The sequence below is a fragment of the Petromyzon marinus genome, chromosome 10 (assembly GCF_048934315.1).
Source record: "Petromyzon marinus isolate PM22_M1 ecotype Great Lakes invasive population chromosome 10, UKy_Petmar_22M1.pri1.0, whole genome shotgun sequence".
NCBI classification, from domain to species: Eukaryota; Metazoa; Chordata; class Hyperoartia; order Petromyzontiformes; family Petromyzontidae; genus Petromyzon; species Petromyzon marinus.
Genome location: NC_133676.1, coordinates 12,684,684 through 12,702,501, shown reverse-complemented (window position 1 = coordinate 12,702,501; position 17,818 = coordinate 12,684,684). Strand labels below are relative to the sequence as shown.

General features: G+C 49.7%; 1 protein-coding gene across 1 annotated transcript; it reads left to right on the top strand.

Annotated features, from left to right (window-relative positions):
• The first annotated feature begins 1,691 nt into the window (after window positions 1–1,691).
• Window positions 1,692–15,446, top strand: LOC116941145 (solute carrier family 22 member 13-like). The gene is made up of 10 exons (XM_076066188.1): window positions 1,692–2,664; window positions 4,292–4,392; window positions 6,031–6,185; window positions 7,706–7,877; window positions 8,593–8,713; window positions 11,657–11,751; window positions 12,968–13,182; window positions 13,548–13,656; window positions 14,574–14,786; window positions 15,169–15,446. The coding sequence occupies exons 1-10, from the start codon at window positions 2,179–2,181 to the stop codon at window positions 15,245–15,247; spliced, it is 1,746 nt and encodes a 581-aa protein (XP_075922303.1). The 5' UTR covers window positions 1,692–2,178; the 3' UTR covers window positions 15,248–15,446.
• The last annotated feature ends 2,372 nt before the right edge of the window (window positions 15,447–17,818 follow it).

Genomic DNA, 17,818 nt, shown 5'->3' with positions numbered 1-17,818 from the left:
TATACAGGTAACGAGCTGAGATTAGGAGCACTCTTAAAGGGAGTGCTCCTAATCTCAGCTCGTTATCTGTATAAAATACACCTGTCCACAGAAGCAATCAATCAATCAGATTCCAAACTCTTCATGATGGTCAAGACCAAAGAGCTCTCCAAGGATGTCAGGGACAAGATTGTAGACCTACACAAGGCTGGAATGGGCTACAAGACCATTGCCAAGCAACTTGGTGAGGTGACAACAGTTGGTGCGATTATTCGCAAATGGAAGAAACACAAAATAACTGTCAGTCTCCCTCAGCCTGGGGATCCATGCAAGATCTCACCTCGTGGAGTTGCAATGATCATGAGAACGGTGAGGAATCAGCCCAGAACTACACGGGAGGATCTTGTCAATGATTTCAAGGCAGCTGGGACCATAGTCACCAAGAAAACAATTGGTAACACGCTACGCCATGAAGGACTGAAATCCTGCAGCGCCCGCATGGTCCCCCTGCTCAAGAAAGCACATATACATGCCCTTCTGAAGTTTGCCAATGAACATCTGAATGATTCAGGGGACAACTGGGTGAAAGTGTTGTGGTCAGATGATACCAAAATGGAGCTCTTTGGCATCAACTCAACTCGCCGTGTTTGGAGGAGGAATGCTGCCTATGACCCCAAGGACACCATCCCCACCGTCAAACATGGAGGTGGAAACATTATGCTTTGGGGGTGTTTTTCTGCTAAGGGAACAGGACAACTTCACCGCATCAAAGGGACGATGGACGGGGCCATGTACCGTCAAATCTTGGGTGAGAACCTCCTTCCCTCAGCCAGGGCATTGAAAATGGGTCGTGGATGGGTATTCCAGCATGGCAATGACCCAAAACACACGGCCAAGGCAACAAAGGAGTGGCTCAAGAAGAAGCACATTAAGATCCTGGAGTGGCCTAGCCAGTCTCCAGACCTTAATCCCATAGAAAATCTGTGGAGGGAGCTGAAGGTTCGAGTTGCCAAACGTCAGCCTCGAAACCTTAATGACTTGGAGAAGATCTGCAAAGACGAGTGGGACAAAATCCCTCCTGAGATGTGTGCAAACCTGTTGGGCAACTACAAGAAACGTCTGACCTCTGTGATTGCCAACACGGGTTTTGACACCAAGCACCAAGTCATGTTTTGCAGAGGGGTCAAATACTTATTTCCCTCATTAAAATGCAAATCAATTTATAACATTTTTGACATGCGTTTTTCTGGATTTTGTTGTTGTTATTCTGTCTCTCACTGTTCAAATAAACCTACCATTAAAAATATAGACTGATCATTTCTTTGTCAGTGGGCAAACGTACAAAATCAGCAAGGGATCAAATATTTTTTTCCCTCACTGTATAGAGTAACTTTTTGAGAAGGAACAGTGTGCGCGTGTGTGTGAGGCGTTATACAAACAGCGATTCAATAGCTTAACCCACGCTTAAACTTTAGTCTTCGCGGGGTAATGCGTTATTTGCAAGTATAATAAATAGCACATTACGTTTCGTTAAGTTTTGTTAAAACAATAACTCTGCATCATTTTATTTGCAGTCGCGACCCTGAAACGCGATAATGAATCGAAGCACCGAGGGTTTGTGAATTGTTAAACCGCACACGGCTCATATCAGTGGTGAGTGATATCTGGACCGGTCCTGGGTTACCACCACTTCAAGAACCGAGATTGACCGGCGTGGTGAAGTATGGTTAAACAACCATGACCGACACAGCGAGGGGACGCATGGCTTCATCGGTCAAGGCAGATTGAGAGAAGACTCGCATAGTTTTGTCGTTGAATTATTGATTTTGCTGCGTGTATGATTAAGATACATAATACTAAACAAGCCAAGCTGTTTTAAGTCCGTGAGGGTTCGAGTGTATATATATACACACCCACACACAGAGAGACATGCCGCGTTACGGGGAGGTCCCCTTTTAATATACCTGAGTTCACGCACGGGTTAATGGTTGAGCACAAGCATCAGGCCTTGTAGATGACAAGTCACAACTCAACATCAACACACACCGACTTGCATTTCACTACACCCCATAAGCCCTGCACACACACACACATATATACACACAGGCATATGACACTAAACAATGTGTGTCTGAGAGCATTACCTTCTTGAGCACCAATCAATAGCCACGCTAATAACGGAACGCCAACGCATCACCCATGGAACCGACCATCACCACCGACTTTGGGGACATCATCGCTACCATCGGCTTCGGCAAGTTCCAAAAGTGGCTCATCTTCTGGACGAGCCTCACGTGCCTCTTTGGGGACTTCCCGTCCTTCGTGCAGGTGTTCTCGGGCTCCGCCGTGCCCCACAGGTGCCGGCCCGACAGCGCGGGTGTCACGGGCTCAGAGGGGCCCACGAACGCGACCCCGGAGCCTGCGTTCGCGACCCCGAGTGATGGGCACGGAGGCGAGCCGGCGAGCCCGTGCATGCGTGTCCTCGACGCGAGCCTCCTCCGCCCGTGGGAGCACGGCGGGAATGTCTCCAGCGGTGGTTCGTGGAGCACCCTCGCCCCTGCTGGCGGTGGCGGTGCTGCTGCTGATGATGATGAGCTGGGGGGTTTTGGAAACTCCAGCCAGGAGCCCTGCACCAACGGGTGGATGTACGACACCAGCCAGTATTCGTCAACCATCGTCACCGAGGTGATGCACACAACTGTCAAAAAGAGCTTTATAGCTCATCGGATTCCTCCAGTATAAATACATATTGATTATCTATGCTATATATGTCTCTCTATATAACTGTCCAGACTCATTTGTATTCGTTCACGTTTTGCCTTCGTTTATGCAGCGGGTGGAGGCGGTGGCGCAATCCGCAACGCAAAGTGCTTACGTACGAACGTGGCTGCCGATGTTACATTCCATCCAGGCCACGGCTAACGTCAGTGGCGAGCGATAACTGAACGGGTCCTAGGGCACCGCCCCCCCCCACACCCCCCTTCGTTACCAACCTGCACTTGACCCAGCGGGGTGAAGTATGGCGGGTGAGACTTCATCCAGCAGCTGTGGATTGACAATGGACTGAAGGCGAACCATTGCAATGCTGTTGGTTTTTCCACGGAAGTCTGAAGCCTGATCATTATCAGGAGTGTCTTGCATTTGCGATGTTTGCCTATTACCGTTAAGGATTGTTGTGCATGCTTACCCCAGGGCAAACCCATAACTTATACTCGAAGATACAAAGACAAAGATGCCCCGTATAACCTTAACATACTTTTGGGGCGCCTGTGAAGGCCGGCACGGAACCTGAGCGGGTGGGTGGCCAGCGGCACGCACGGCCGCATTTTGTCTCCCGAGTGACGTTGTGTACACACCGCATCAGGTACTCATTTGAGGCCGAGTCGACCTAGGGGGAGGCCCAAGACCGGTTCAAATGATCGCCGATGGTGTTGGCCTCGAACTGAGTCCGCCGGGTGCGTAGTGCAGCGCGCTACATCACCGCTCCCCACGCACTTTATTGCGACGAAGTCTCACTGGAGGATAACATACACACCGCACACACACACACATCCCCGCGCGTAGTAATTCAACAATCCATTGCTGTAGAGGACTGCTGCGATCTGGCCACCTCACGGTCTGAGCCGACAGCACTTTGCGTTTCCTGGCAGACTCGAGGATGATCGAGGTTCTCGGCGGCCTCGTGCCTGCTCTTCATTGCCGAGATCCGACGATGTAGGGCGACTTTTGTTTGATTTTGATCGTAGGCGCGATTTGCGCGACTTATAATCTAATCCCTCGAACGTTCCTGTCGGCTACATAGACAGATTATATGAATGGGATTTCTCAATGCAACGTATATGAGGACCAACGATCGATGCAAACACAACGATTGGCACGGACACAATAATATCACTGCAATTGTACAATATATACGTGCAGGACCGATATGTTTTCAACTCACGTGGAGCGGTGGTGCAGTAGTAAGCGCACCGCGCCGTGAATCCAGCGCCCCCCCTGAGTTCGATACCCGGCCGCGACTATCACTAGCGGCGAATGGTGTCTGAAACGGTCCTGGGTATCCATTTAGGTGAACTCATCCTTCAACGATTAGCCGCATCGGCACGTCCGATTAGCGAGGTTGGCTACCTACGGTGCGAAATACGTTCGACATATATACCGGAGATATAAAGGCGGCCGGGCGTGGTGCTGACTTCGCGTACCATCCCGGGCATTAACCGGTGGTCGCAAGCAGCTCTCGTCTCGGCAGCCGAATGGTAAATGACGGATGTCTCCGTTTTCTTCTCGTGCCTTCGCGTGTCTGTGTGCTAAGTTTGACCTGGTGTGCGAGCGGAGGTGGCTGAACGAGATGTCGCAGGCGATGTTCATGCTGGGCTTTCTGCTCGGCTCGGCTGGTGGACCTCTCTCCGACAGGTGGGGGGGGGGGGGGGGGAATCGCTCCTACGGTGCCACAGTTTGTCGGCAGAGCCACTCAAGAAAATACCAAAACCCCCACAGGATGGCGACGATTGGGAATCACGCGTTACACGCGTCGCCGAATCACCACCGATGTGTTGAATCTCGCACCTCCGATCAGCACGGTTGGCGGCGTACGGTGCGAACGAAGTTCAACAAACATCAAACCTGCATTGAAACATCCCGAGGGTTTTTCTATAGGCCAGACCACAGTTCACATTTTTTTTGCTGTCAAATATACAAACACAATTAAGAAGCTGTGTTGACTGTTAAGTGTGTACAGCCCTTTGTCAATCCACCGCTGGATGAAGGTCCGCCCCACCACGCTGTCACTCATGGAGGCTGTTTGACCATACTTCTCCATGCTGGTCAGTGCGGTACGGCAAGGAGAGTTTGTGGAGAGGTAATTGGTAAAGCCGCAGCATCAGTATGCGTTTACATAAGTAATTTTGCCGAAATAAAAATAACCTCTGCTCTTTAGCTTTATTTTAGTTCGCTTTATGATTCGTGTTTCGCGTTTTAAAGGCGAAAACTGACGTCACCAAGGTTAATTAAAATGGGAGCTAAATTTTGATTTAAAGCTTTCGTGACTGCAGTGATTCATATGCTTGGTTCTTTTTATTTTATATATTTTATTATATATTTTTTTTATTATTTTATTGTTTCCCTTCAACGTGACTTTACCGAAATAACCAAGAATATAAAATGGGAGCATTGGCATCGGGCATTTGTGGTGGTGGTGGTGAAACATTCGAGGGAATTCATTTATTTAAAAGGTCGTGTGGGGTCACGCTGAGGGTTAGCGAGGCGGGGGGGGTCGCAGGACCACATCAAAGATAAATAATTTAAGAGCACGCTGGTAACAAGGGCGAGAAAAAAAAGAAAGCGGGGGCGGGGGGGTGCTGGAGGAAAGCCAAAGAAGATACTCAACTGTATATTGAGCGGGGAAAACAATGAGAAAGAGGCGTGACTGTGGGGAGTGAGAGGATAGATAAGGGGGGGGGGGGGGGCTGTGGGTCAGGAGCTCCGGGCTCCCGGAGAAAAATAAGTTGCTCAAGTAACAGCCTCCTACGGAAGTGTGTCACCGAGTGGTGTGTCACCGAGTGTGTGGGGAGCGGTGGTGCAGCGGTGTTGCCACACTACGAACCCGGCAGAGGGCCGAGTTCGAGTCTCGCTCACGGCCAACACCGGTGACGATTATATGATCGAGCCCTGGGCCTTCCCCTAGGTCGACTCAGTTTAAAAAATTGAGTACCTGGTTCAGTGTGGAAACATCACCACTGGGGAGACAAAGGCGGCCGGGCGTGGTGCTGGCCACCCACCCCCTCGTGTGCCATGCCGACCTTCGTAGGTGCTCGCAAACAGCACTCGCCCCAACAATCTGTCAAGTCGATACGGGGGATCTTTGTCTTTGTTACCGAGTGTGTGTTTTCGAAACAATAAATGTCTCTTCCCTTCCCAGTACGACTCGTGGGGATTACCTTTCGTGAGGGGCACCAAAGCTAAATCGCACCCCACCTTAAACTTAATCCAGCCACGGGCGTACTGCGAGTTGAATGATGTGACACGTGGCACGCGTGTCTCACCCATTCGCAGGTACGGACGGAAGGGACTTATTGTCGTGGCCATGGTCTGGCATTTTATTTGCGGACTCGGCAGTGCGTTCTCCCCGAACGTCGCCCTCTACATCGTCTTCCGCTTCGGAGTGGGCCTCGGCATGTCGTTCATCCTCGGCAACCCCATCGTGCTCAGTGAGTCTCACGTTCGCGAGTTCGTTAGGCGCTCCATTGCTACGCATTGTCCGTTGACCCATAACGGTCTACCCGTAGTATTGTACGGGGAAATTGAGTATAAAAAACATGTTTCGTCTGTCTGTTTGTGTTTCTCCCTTGTGATGGGACTTTGTAGGATGAACGTTGAGATTTATAAAGGGGCACGGGGTGACCAATAAGGTCTGAATTGGTCTGTAATGAGATAGGCAGTGGGGTTGACAGGTATGTGTATGTAGCCGGTTCGCTCTGCCCCCTCTCCTCCCATCGTGAATCCTTTCGAGGGGGGAGACAGGTCGTCTAAATAGACAACAACAATAACAACAAAAACAACAATAACAACAAAAACAAAAATAAAGTTTGGAGACGAGGAGTAGACCGGTGCGTTGTGTTCTGTCCTCTGGAGAAGTGGGCGACTCGACAACATCTGAACACCAGGGGGCGGGGGGGTGTGAGACGGCACTTTATTTCAAGAGTCCTGTTCGGAAGGTCAATTTTGTATCTGCAATAGCGATCAGAGATACCCTCCACGTCACAACGCCGCAGCTGAATTCTTCGGTTCAGAAGAGAGCTAGAATCAAGATGTGGGGCGTGCCTCGTACACCGCTGTGCACGTGTTGACTCGGGGGTCCAATCTCTGATCACCACTTGCCTGTTCTTAAATAATAATAATAATCATGAAACGCACCTGGCTACCCCTAGCTATGCAAAATAGCTCATTAGGTTCCCATAGGTGAGCTCACACCGGCGGCATGTACAACGCACAGACAGACCTCTGTTAATCGACTGCTGGATAAAGGGCCTAACCCTACGCCCACCGTGTGGGGTCACGGGCAGGGTTCGGAAACCAAAATAACAAGAGGAGACTTTTGGGGGGGGGGGGGAGGAGGGGAATTCGCTAACACCCCCCCCCCCCACAATATTTCAAAGGCCGCAATGCACTGTGGCGAATACCAGACGGCGGTTGGTCCTTAATAAACAACGTCACGAAGCAGTCCGCAAAGAGGCGCGTGCGGTTTTAGAGCCGCAGATTTGCCGACCCTTGGGTCACGGCATGCCGGATGTATATCCTAGGAGTAAAAGTAGCTACTATAAATGTAGTAGCTACGGGCCCCGCACTTTCAAGGGCCCCGCGCGAAATACTTTCAAGCTATCAATTCCGGTTCAGTGATTCTGCACTTGCTCTATTACTATAGTACTATACTGCCTTCGACTTTTATGAACGACTGGGTCTTTAAGTTTAGCGATGTCGTATTATCTGGCTCTATAGCAAATGGGAAAAATACAATAACTTTACTATGCAAGTAAAAAAATGTGTTTTCATATTTATGTGTTTTTTATTTTATTTGGGGCCCCCTTTATAACATATGTTACAGGGCCCCATCCACCCCTTCCTTCGTGTGCTGTCACCGGTCTCCATAGGGACTACTCGCTAACAGCACTTGCCCCAACAGTCTGTTAATGCTATACGGGGGAACCACCATGTATCGTTCTGCGTGCAGTCATGGAGTGGTGCAGCACGTCCAAGAGAACCCTGGCAGCATTGGTCCCCCAGGGCTCGCGGGGCATGGGGCAGGTGCTGCTCGCCACGCTAGCCTACTTCATCCGCGACTGGCGAATGTTCCAGCTCGTTGTCACCATCCCCCCGTTCGTGGCCTTCATCGTCTACTCGTGGTGACCGCGACGGCACCACACACACGCGGGTTCATCGACCTGCCGCGCGACGAGGGCCTCCCCATGCCGTGCAGGCTGCTCGTCATGTTCTTGTTGATAATGCCGATGCCGTAATTGATGGTTGGTGCTGCATGAGGAGGACTACATAGCTGTCAACCCATACGGTTCATCCGTGTTGTACAGGGAAATTGAGTTTTCAGGTCCATACGGCGTACAGACGTTTCAGTGCGGGCATTTTTTTTGTGTCCATTTCTTTGTGTTTTTCACTTTGTAGGATGAACTTTGAGATTTATAAGGGCACGGGTGACCAATAAGGTATTAATCGGTCTGTAACAAGATAGGCACCGATAAGGGATTGGCAGGGATGTGACTATGACGGAGGTCATTCTGCTGCGGCTGCTGCTGACGACACTGCTGAAAATGCTGCTGGTGTTGATGAATGATGATGATGGTCCTGCTGCTGATGCTGCTTATGATGATATTGACACTGCTGAGAATAATTTTCCGACTGATTATGCTGGCGTAGATGATGACATCGCCAACCGTACTAATCTGCACCTCCGATTAGCAAGGTTGGCTACGTGCGGTGCGACGTTCAACGTACATGCATGCAGAGTTGTTGTTCATAATGATGCTGGTGCTGCTGTTACCGATAACGATGTTGACGAGGGCATTGCCACTAAATGACGTGGACGCCGATCACGTGGCGCGGCAGCATCGTTCCCGAGTCGGCGCGGTGGCTGTACACGAGGGGAGACCACGATCGCGCCAAGGAGCTCATCATGGAAGCGGCCAAGCAGAATGGCGTCACGCTACCCACACACATGGTGGACACGGTGAGAATGTTTTGGCCACCCGAGATCTTCGCTGCGCGCCGCGGTTTCCAGGTATCGATTGGGGCAAGCTCGCGTGTGTTGCTTTATTGGGGTATAATTTTTTTCAGCCCCCTCCCCACCCCATCCCGACGCATCCCGATGTGTTAACGGTGTCACGTCACCAAGTAAATAAGTCCCTCGGAAGTCTCGCAAAGTCGTTGCACTCCTTTTGTGTCAAGAGAACGACCGTGGGGTAGATCTTTCACTCGACTCCTGCCAAAAAAAAGTCCTTCAAGTGGGCGCTTTATCCTCCGCGCAGCAGAGTGTGCAATTTCCCACACACACTGCTATGAGATTGATTGCCTCATGATAGTCAAAGCGATATTGTTAATACTCAGAGCTGGAAAGTGAAAAATTAAACGAATACGTACATTGAAATACGAGGTTTTGTTGGTGGGGTCTTTGGTAACTGGGTTGAGACAATACATTCGCAACTCTCGATGACCTATCATTATCACGGGTGGCTGGAACCCAGATGTGAACTCAGGCTATCAATGCTCGTCATTCACTCACCCGTGTTAGCCCCCGTGAGCCTCCTGGTCACTCAGTTTTAGTATCATCGATGGATACAACTGCAGTGAGGATTTCCATGACTTAACTTTGATCCCCATGTCTAACATTCAAATTTTGTTGGTCCCCTGGAAACTCCACCATTAGAACCTCCTTTGCCAGTAGCAAAATATGATAATTGTTTTTTTTACCCTTTTATCTGGCAACAAAACTGACACCTTTTTTTTACAAGGAGTCATGTTTGCATTGACCACAATACCTGCGGTCGGAATGCAAACAAAAAACATAACTCTGATAATGTATGCACTGTCCTTGAAATTGATTGGTCCACACCCGAGACAGCTTTCCTTAGAGCCCAGTCTCACGTGGTGTTGGACCAGATGACGCCAAAAGACGCACGGGTGTAGACCAATACATTTCAAGGACAGTGCATACATTATCAGAGTTATGTTTTTGTTTGCATTCCGACCGCAGGTATTGTGGTCAATGCAAATATGACTCCTTGTAAAAAAAGGTGTCAGTTCTGTTGCCAGATAAAAGGGTAAAAAAACAATTACCCCTGGAATTGTTATGTCAGCATTTCACTGCGAATGTAAATTTCGTTATCTAATATGTGGTGCCTTGGTGTATATTATACATGCCTATAGTTGTATGCACTATCTGTTTCTATCTACTCTATCGGCAGCCTCATTTTTTTCACGTTTACTTTTCCCCCGTGTTTTTCCTTGCTATTTGTGTTAGAAAAGAGGCTCGCAATATCAGCATGTTCCCATTCGGCTAAAGGACCATTTGAAGGTGTCCTTGCAGGACCTGCTGCTTGTCATCTCAGTATTCACGAATTAAAAGGCCGCGCAGATTACACACGCGGCATATAAATAGTCACCCTTGCTCGGTATTGTTGGTGGAGTCTCACAAATGCTTTATCGGGTCGATAACTTATTAATACGGCGCCGAAATTCTCCGGGCTGGACCAGTTTACTCCGGCGCCGGGCTCATCTACGTGACCCGACAATCATTAACACACTTGCACATCGTTCAAGAAAGCCACCGTCCCATAATGTCACTCGTAGCACTTGCAACATTTTGACTACCCCGGTAAGGGCACCCGAATGTAAAGCAATCGGCGGCTTCTGAGTCAGGTAGTTTTCACTGGTCTTGGCAATAGCATTTACCTATGGAAGCAGATTCCACTTTCAAGCCGTTTGTCAGAGTTGCTGATCTCATGCCTATTCACATTTACTATCGGTATCAATGACAAACGAATGGCCAACGTGCTGTCGGCGTTACTAGGAGTTAACCTCCCAAACCAAAAAGCCCTAACGATTCCCTCTCATCTACATCTACTCCCCTCCACGCGCTGCCTTTTCCAGCAACACAGGGCTTGCTGCTGGAGCCCCCCAATTAATTTTAGGTCAAAGGGAGGTCACTTTTATCTGCCACTGTTCAAGTTTAAGCTCAAGACTTTATTTGTTCTCTTGCCCATCACTGCCTGCCTCTCCCTCGAAAATGAAAATGCCAACTCTGTATAGCGTTTTGAAATGCGGCCGCTTTTAGATGCTGAACAAAAATATTCATCACTACAGATTCCAATAAACTAGACAAGAAACGACTGTATTCACTCCCCCCCCCCTACTTCCTGGTGATTTAGAGTCACAAGTGAATCCTGTCTGCTTGCGTGCGTGGGCAGCGGTAGTGTAGTGGTCAGCGTGCTGCGCTACAACCCCGGCGACCAGAGTTCGATTCCCGCTCACAGCCCACATGGGTGACGAATATCGGAACTGGTCCTGGGCCTCCCCTAGGTCGACTCGACCGCTAAAATGAGTATCCGGTGCGATGTGTAAACATCGCTACTGGGGAAACAAAGTGTGCGGCTGGGCGCGATGCTGCCCCTCCCCCCCTCGTGTGCCTCGCTAACAGGTTAACATCATATTCTTGGTTCTTTCTAGTAAAGTCACGTAAAAAAAAATACATTTTTTGTATTTAAAATTTTATTTTATTTAAACATTGATTTTTGTTTTCTATTTACGTTACTTTACCAAAAGAACAAGGAATATTAATTCCCGCAGTCACTAAAGTTTTAAGTCAAAAAAAGGTAAACAGCACTTGCCAAAACAGTCTCAAATGTCGTACTACTCACGTTGTAAATGTTGTGGATTTACTCTCCAACACACCGGTCGGCTGAATTAGTTACTAATCGGCGTTTGGTTTACGTGACAAGTCCCTTATCAATTGGCTGTCGGGTGGTGGAGGGTTACGAGACATTTACACTTACGCCATCTAACCCAAAAACCTTTATTATTCATAATATTGGTCGCGAAAGCTTACTACGTGTTAAACAAAACAGTCTGTTGAGGCGACACGGGGGATCACCGTCTTTGTGCCTCCCTGCTCCAGCTGTCAATGGAGAAGAAGAAGTCCCCGAAGTCCGCGCTCGACCTCTTTAGAACGTTCCACATGCGACGTCTCACCCTGACCATCCTCTACCTCTGGTAAGATGTCACAGTCAGATTTAGGAGGGTAACAAATTCACTCCCCCACCCACCCAGCCTCCCCCCCCCCCGCCCCAGGGGCTCTCGTCTGCCTCCACGTCCCGACATTCGCCGCACGACGAGACGCTCCGGGAAAATAAAACGCACCCAGACGTGCACGTTGTGGTCAATAAAGTCGTACGGGTGTGGTCGCACACCTACACACGCACGCGCTGGATGACAAGACGCACCTCTGACTGTTGCTTTAAATTACGGGGGGGGGGGGGGGGGAGTGTGTCATAATTTGGAGAATGCCTAAATCGTTCCAAGTCAAGAGTCGTGATTAAGATTAAAGAATCAACTTTATATATTATTTGTATCCTTGCGAAGCGGCCTCACGGGTCACGTGAACCCATTATTCCTCCCCATCGTCATGTTAGTTAACATTCTAATTATTATAGTTAGCTTAACATTGAGCAAAAACCTTCCCAGAACTAAGTTTTGTTTTCGTCACGTGTATTATGTACCTAGTACGACGTCGAACTCATTTCGCACCGTACGTGTCGCCGAGACAACGTCTGTCTTTGCAAGGGTGACCTAAGTGAACAAGCGATAATAACATCCTAATAAATCATTACATATATAGTGGGGGGGGGGGGGGGGGGGGGCAGTCGCCTAACACCCCACAGCTTAGAGGCAATAATAAGAGGGAACACGATTGTGTGTTTTTTATCATGGTTGCTGTGCACTGACCCAAAGGACTCACATGTCAAGGGGCCCAATCAGCAACCGGCGCTGTTCATGAAATGAAAGATGACCGTGAAGACATTCCTCAATTTGAGCAGTTATAGGAACCGCGGGGGGGGGGGGGGGGGTGTGGTGAGAGACCATGGGGGAGGCAATTCCAAAGTTGGACATTGAGAGGAAACAAGCAGAGAGAGAAGTGTTGTGACCTTCAATGCGGGTGGTGGTGGTTGAACATCGTGGACGAGATGATACAGTCAGCCAGTCTGGTAGACCGAGTCTTCAACGTGGCGGTAGTAATCGATGAGTGAGCTTACATGGGAACGGTAGCGAAAGATAGTAGCGATAGAAGAGTGATGAGGAGGTGGGTGACTGGAGTGAGGGTGATGATGGATATCACGAGCAGAGGAGACAATAACCAGGAAGAAAAAAAACTAAATAGTTTATTTCTGTATTGTTTTGTCCGTCTGCTGAAGCATGAACCTCTCTGCAGGTTGATGGTGAGCATGTCCTACTACAAACTGAGCCTCAGCTCCACAGGATTTGGCCTCAGCATCTATCTCACCCAGCTGATCTTCGGGGTCACCGAATCGCCGGCTCGCTTTTGCCTGCCGTGGTTTCTGGAGCGGTTCGGTCGCCGGCCGTGCATTTTCACCGTCCAGTTCGTCGGGGGCCTGGCCTGCGTCATCCTCGCTCTCATCCCTGCCGGTGAGAGGCCGCCGTGTCCAAGTCTTCGGCGTCGATTTGCCACCACACTGGTCACTGTGGGTTGTTGGTTGTTGAAGGTGGATGGGGGGGCGGGTAGTGCCCCAGGGACTGCCAGGTACATTGCAGAATGCGTTAACCACTGCCCCGCCACTCTCAGCCTTTTTGTGATTTGCAACACGATAAACGATCTTTCTTCGCCATACTTTCATGCGTGGAAGCCACTGCCCCACAACATCACCACGGATAACGTCGGGGACCCCTCCCATCCTGCAATGGAACCAACTGTGCCGACGGAACGCGTGCCGTTGTGGTCGTGCTTGTGGTGGCGATGGCCGTGATTGTGTCGGTGCGGTGGCATTGGACAGACCTGCGAGTGGTCACCACGGTGGTGGCGGTCTTGGTGAAGACGTGCATGGCGTGCGCTTTCTCCGTCCTCTTTGTCTACTCGACAGAGCTCTTCCCCACCACCCACCGGTACGAGGGGGGATCCCCATAGACAGCCCCGCGAACAAAGCACAACGATCGCGCGCCCCGTCTCGTCGGATGTCAGGGTTCAGCTTTCTTTGGTGCTTTTGAACGGGAGTCCACACTAGCATCGGCACGAACACGTGTGGGGTGCACATGCGATGCCGCCCTTTCTTGTAGACCAAGCATTACATTTTGATTTAAAGCTTTCGTGACTGCAATAATTCATATTCTTAGCTCTTTCGGTAAAGTCACGTTGAAGGGAAACAATAAAATAATAAAATATATATAACAATAAAAATTCTCACGACGTTGCGACCGTTTGTGTTATGGTCGAAACGTCGTGAGAATTTTTTTGTTTTATATATATTTTATATTATTTTATTGTTTCCCTTCAACGTGACTTTACCGAAAGAGCTAAGAAGACCAAGCATTGTTCATCAAACACGATAGATAAAAAAACCCCACCATTGTTCCTGGCTAGACACGACTCCGTCACTCCATGCCGTTGTCGTACCAATTTGCAATGGATGCTCAGAGTGAACACGTTTGTTGCCTGTAAATGACCCAAGTGTGTTATAGGCTACCGCACAGCGACTTTGTGGGTAGAATAATTTAGCGTAGCAAAACATATTGCATTGTGCTTCTATGTCCCCATGTTTATGCTGCCCGTGCCCTCACACACCGGTGAGGGCCCTCATCCAGCATTCGGATGAGAACTGACGAGGGCTGTTCATATACACGTCACGTAAACAGCAGTTTTCCACCAGACGCACCGTTCCATTGACAGTGTGTGCACGCGCAATGCCGACTGCGCGCAGGTGTGCGAGCGTGGCCCCCCTACACGAGCGTGGCCCCCCTACACGAGCGTGGCCCCCCTACACGAGCGGCCGAGTTGCCCCAGACCGTTGACGTCCTCTCGACAGACAAAACGGACTGGGAATGGCGGCAATGTCGGGCAGCCTGGGTGGAATTCTGGCTCCCATGGTGTCCCTTCTCGGCGTCTACCACCGCGTCATCCCGCTCACGTTGGTGGGCGCCGGCGTGCTCGTCAGCTCGCTGCTCTGCCTGTCGCTGCCGGAGACCAGGAACGTCAAGTTGCCCGACGTTCTACCGACCAAAGAAGACCTGGCGCGCAAGTACGTGTCCGACAATATTTTTGGGGGGGGGTTTTAACACCTTTTGCAAGTTTGGATGAGCGTCACAAAAAAGTGTCACCGGGCGAATGTCGCCGAAAACGCCGCGACCGTGACCTCTGGGTATGACGATAGCGTCGCGCGACGGAGTTATGTCTCGTCGACGACAACGGGGTTTTGTTGAAAAGTGCTTTTGATGGACAATCATTTTGCTCTACAGAGCAACTTACCGTGGGTAGCTTGACGACTTCTGGCTTTGACCTGAATTGTACTTGCCATTCCATTTATCCATTCGGGGTAGCAGCTTTTCATATTTGCCTGGATGGACACAGTACTCTGTGCATATTGCTCACTTGACCGCGTGCCTGTGTCTGGTGTCATGTAGGGCCAAGTTGAAGAAAGCAGGAGCGGCGCAGAATGGCACGGCGAAGGGCAGCCTCAACGTCTTCACTACGAGACTCTAAGTGGAGCGAGGGGCTACAGAGGGAGTGGTGTGCGGTGGAAGTATACAATGTACCATTCTTTTAAAACGTGAACATAGCTGTCAGTCGGTTGATGTTTACAGACTCAACAATGCTTTGGCACCGTCTGCTATGAAACTGTGCAATTTTAACAATTTGTCCAATAGACCTCACGATTTAAAATAAAATAAAAATTACGCTTGATGTCGAGAAGTGATATTTTTTTCCTCCCGTGTTTTGTTTTACCTACGAGGTTTAATTCCTCTGCCCAATTCTCGTACTGTTGGTACATGTCATCAGTGTCGTTTTTATTTGGAATTCCGGCACCTTGCTAGGGTGTGGCCGTGGAAGATGATGAAACAGAACTACTTCTGATTCACTTCAAATCGGCTTTACAAACCACACGAGCGGCGAACCCTTTCACGCGCTGTGCCCTGCAGAGCGCGTGCGTCACACCGTCAGATCTGTATTTTTTTTTGCCAAATTAAATCGACAATCCGCGTTAAACACGATTGTTTGCCGCGCGAAAAATTGGAGACCACGCCGAGACCATCGGCTCAATTCACCCTCGGACCCAGTTTTGACCACGGGTGGATGGAACCAGATTGTGGGAAACGAGCCCAGCGCTGCCGGCTCCAGGGCTTGGACCGCTGAGCCGCCAGGCCACTGAACCACTGAATCGGCTTGTTCTATAAATACGTAAGAACATTGATTACGCATTAACAAGTTGGGGGGGGGGGGGGATTCTAGCTGCGTGTATGGATTATGTAAGGCTGCAATAAGGCAGGTCCCTGATAGCAACGACTCTTGCACTGAGGGTTCATTCGTACAGGATCATCTTTACAAGAGTTATCGTGATTTAAAGCTTTCGTGACTGCAGGGATTCATATTCTTGGTTCTTTCGGTAAAGTCACGTAGAAGGGAAACAAAAAATAATAAAAATATAAAACAATAAAATTCTCACGACGTTTCGACTGCAACACAAGCAATCATCATCAGGTGTGAAAACCACAGCAATACATTTTTTTCAAATTTTTTCATTTTCTTGCTGTGGTTTTCACACCTGATGATGATTGCTTGTGTTGCAGTCGAAACGTCGTGAGAATTTTATATTTGTATTTTATTATTTTGTGTTTCCCTTCTACGTGAATTTACCCTCCGTCCCCCCAATTGTGTACGGACAGATGGGCAGGCAGAGCTTAATGAATAAACGTGGTCAACCTTGGTTGAGTAAATGTGGCCGGCCACGTGGAGTCAACGTGGTCAACGTTGAATAAACGTGGTCTGCCTTCGCTGTAAAGCCTTAAAATCCAACAAGAGACTTCTGAAGTGTAGAGCACCATTTAACCCCCCAGGCGAACTCGGGTTGCCAGGTCCACAGAGTGCAGTGTGCAAACTGATGCGTCCCACCCACTGGTGATTAATGGAAAGTATTGTTTTAAAGGCAGTTTAAAAGAGTTTATTATCAGCAAGGAGAAGAGGAGAGTTGGGGGGGGGGCAGGACAGATGATCCATCGAGGTCACGTGCTTGAACCGTTGACGGACGCCCCTCGGTTCGACTTTCTCAGCGATATTCGCCATTGTCGCCGTTGCGCGTATGATTAACCGGGCAGTTAGCGCCCCGCCGAAGAGCCTTGCCGGACCAATCTCAGCAACGCCTGCCCCGTGTTTACACCTTGCACCGAGACACTCCCCTCTGTGTGGAGTTAATGAAGAGATATTCCGCCCCCCCCCCCCCCTGGTTTGAGGTTAATTAATGAAAGAAGAGAAACACCCCTTTGGTTTAAGGGCCACCTGTAATTCCGGGAACGCATCGCAAACACATGTGCACACGCAAAAAGAAAGGCAATACATTGCCCATTGCAATTTGCTCAACAACGTGCGCATCCCATGAACATTCCGGCAGGGCCGTGGCAAGAAAGGGGCGGGATTAGGGCGGCTGTCCCTAAGTGCCCTGGCCCGGGAAGAGGGCGCCTGCATCGCGCGCTTTCAGATGAGCTTCTGCTGCCGTCTGGAACGCTCTTCCTTCCGATATCACTGGAGCTACGCACTTTGAAATCTAAAAATTGCAAACTCCCTTCTTTAAAGCACTGCTCTTTGTCATTTTTTTGTTTGTCGTCATACCCCCGGCACCTCCGATTTAGCGCGGCTGGCTACGTCGGAAGTCCAACATCACACGTACGAATGTGAAGACGAATTGTTCGGAGCAAAGGGAGCTGTGGCGCGCGCGGCTGGTGGCTTGTGTTTGTTGGGAGCACTGCATGCAGCAGCTGGGCGAGTGGAGTGGGGGGGGGCCTTGCAAACCACGTGCACTCCTAGCCAGACTCCTCCTGTGTGTGTGGGTTGTACACGAGCACCCGCGCATTGACAGGACAACGCGGTATTGTCGCACCTCCGATTGAAAGTTCAACGAACGTCCGTGCAATTGTTCGTAAACATTCAACGTTGGGCCAATGTTACTGGGTTTACCCCTTTCACCGCATTTCACGATCGTCGTTATGTCACGAGACCAAGCATCCAATTCAGACCTCTCCCAATGAAGTGGTAGAAAATACTACCTGGCGATGGACATCG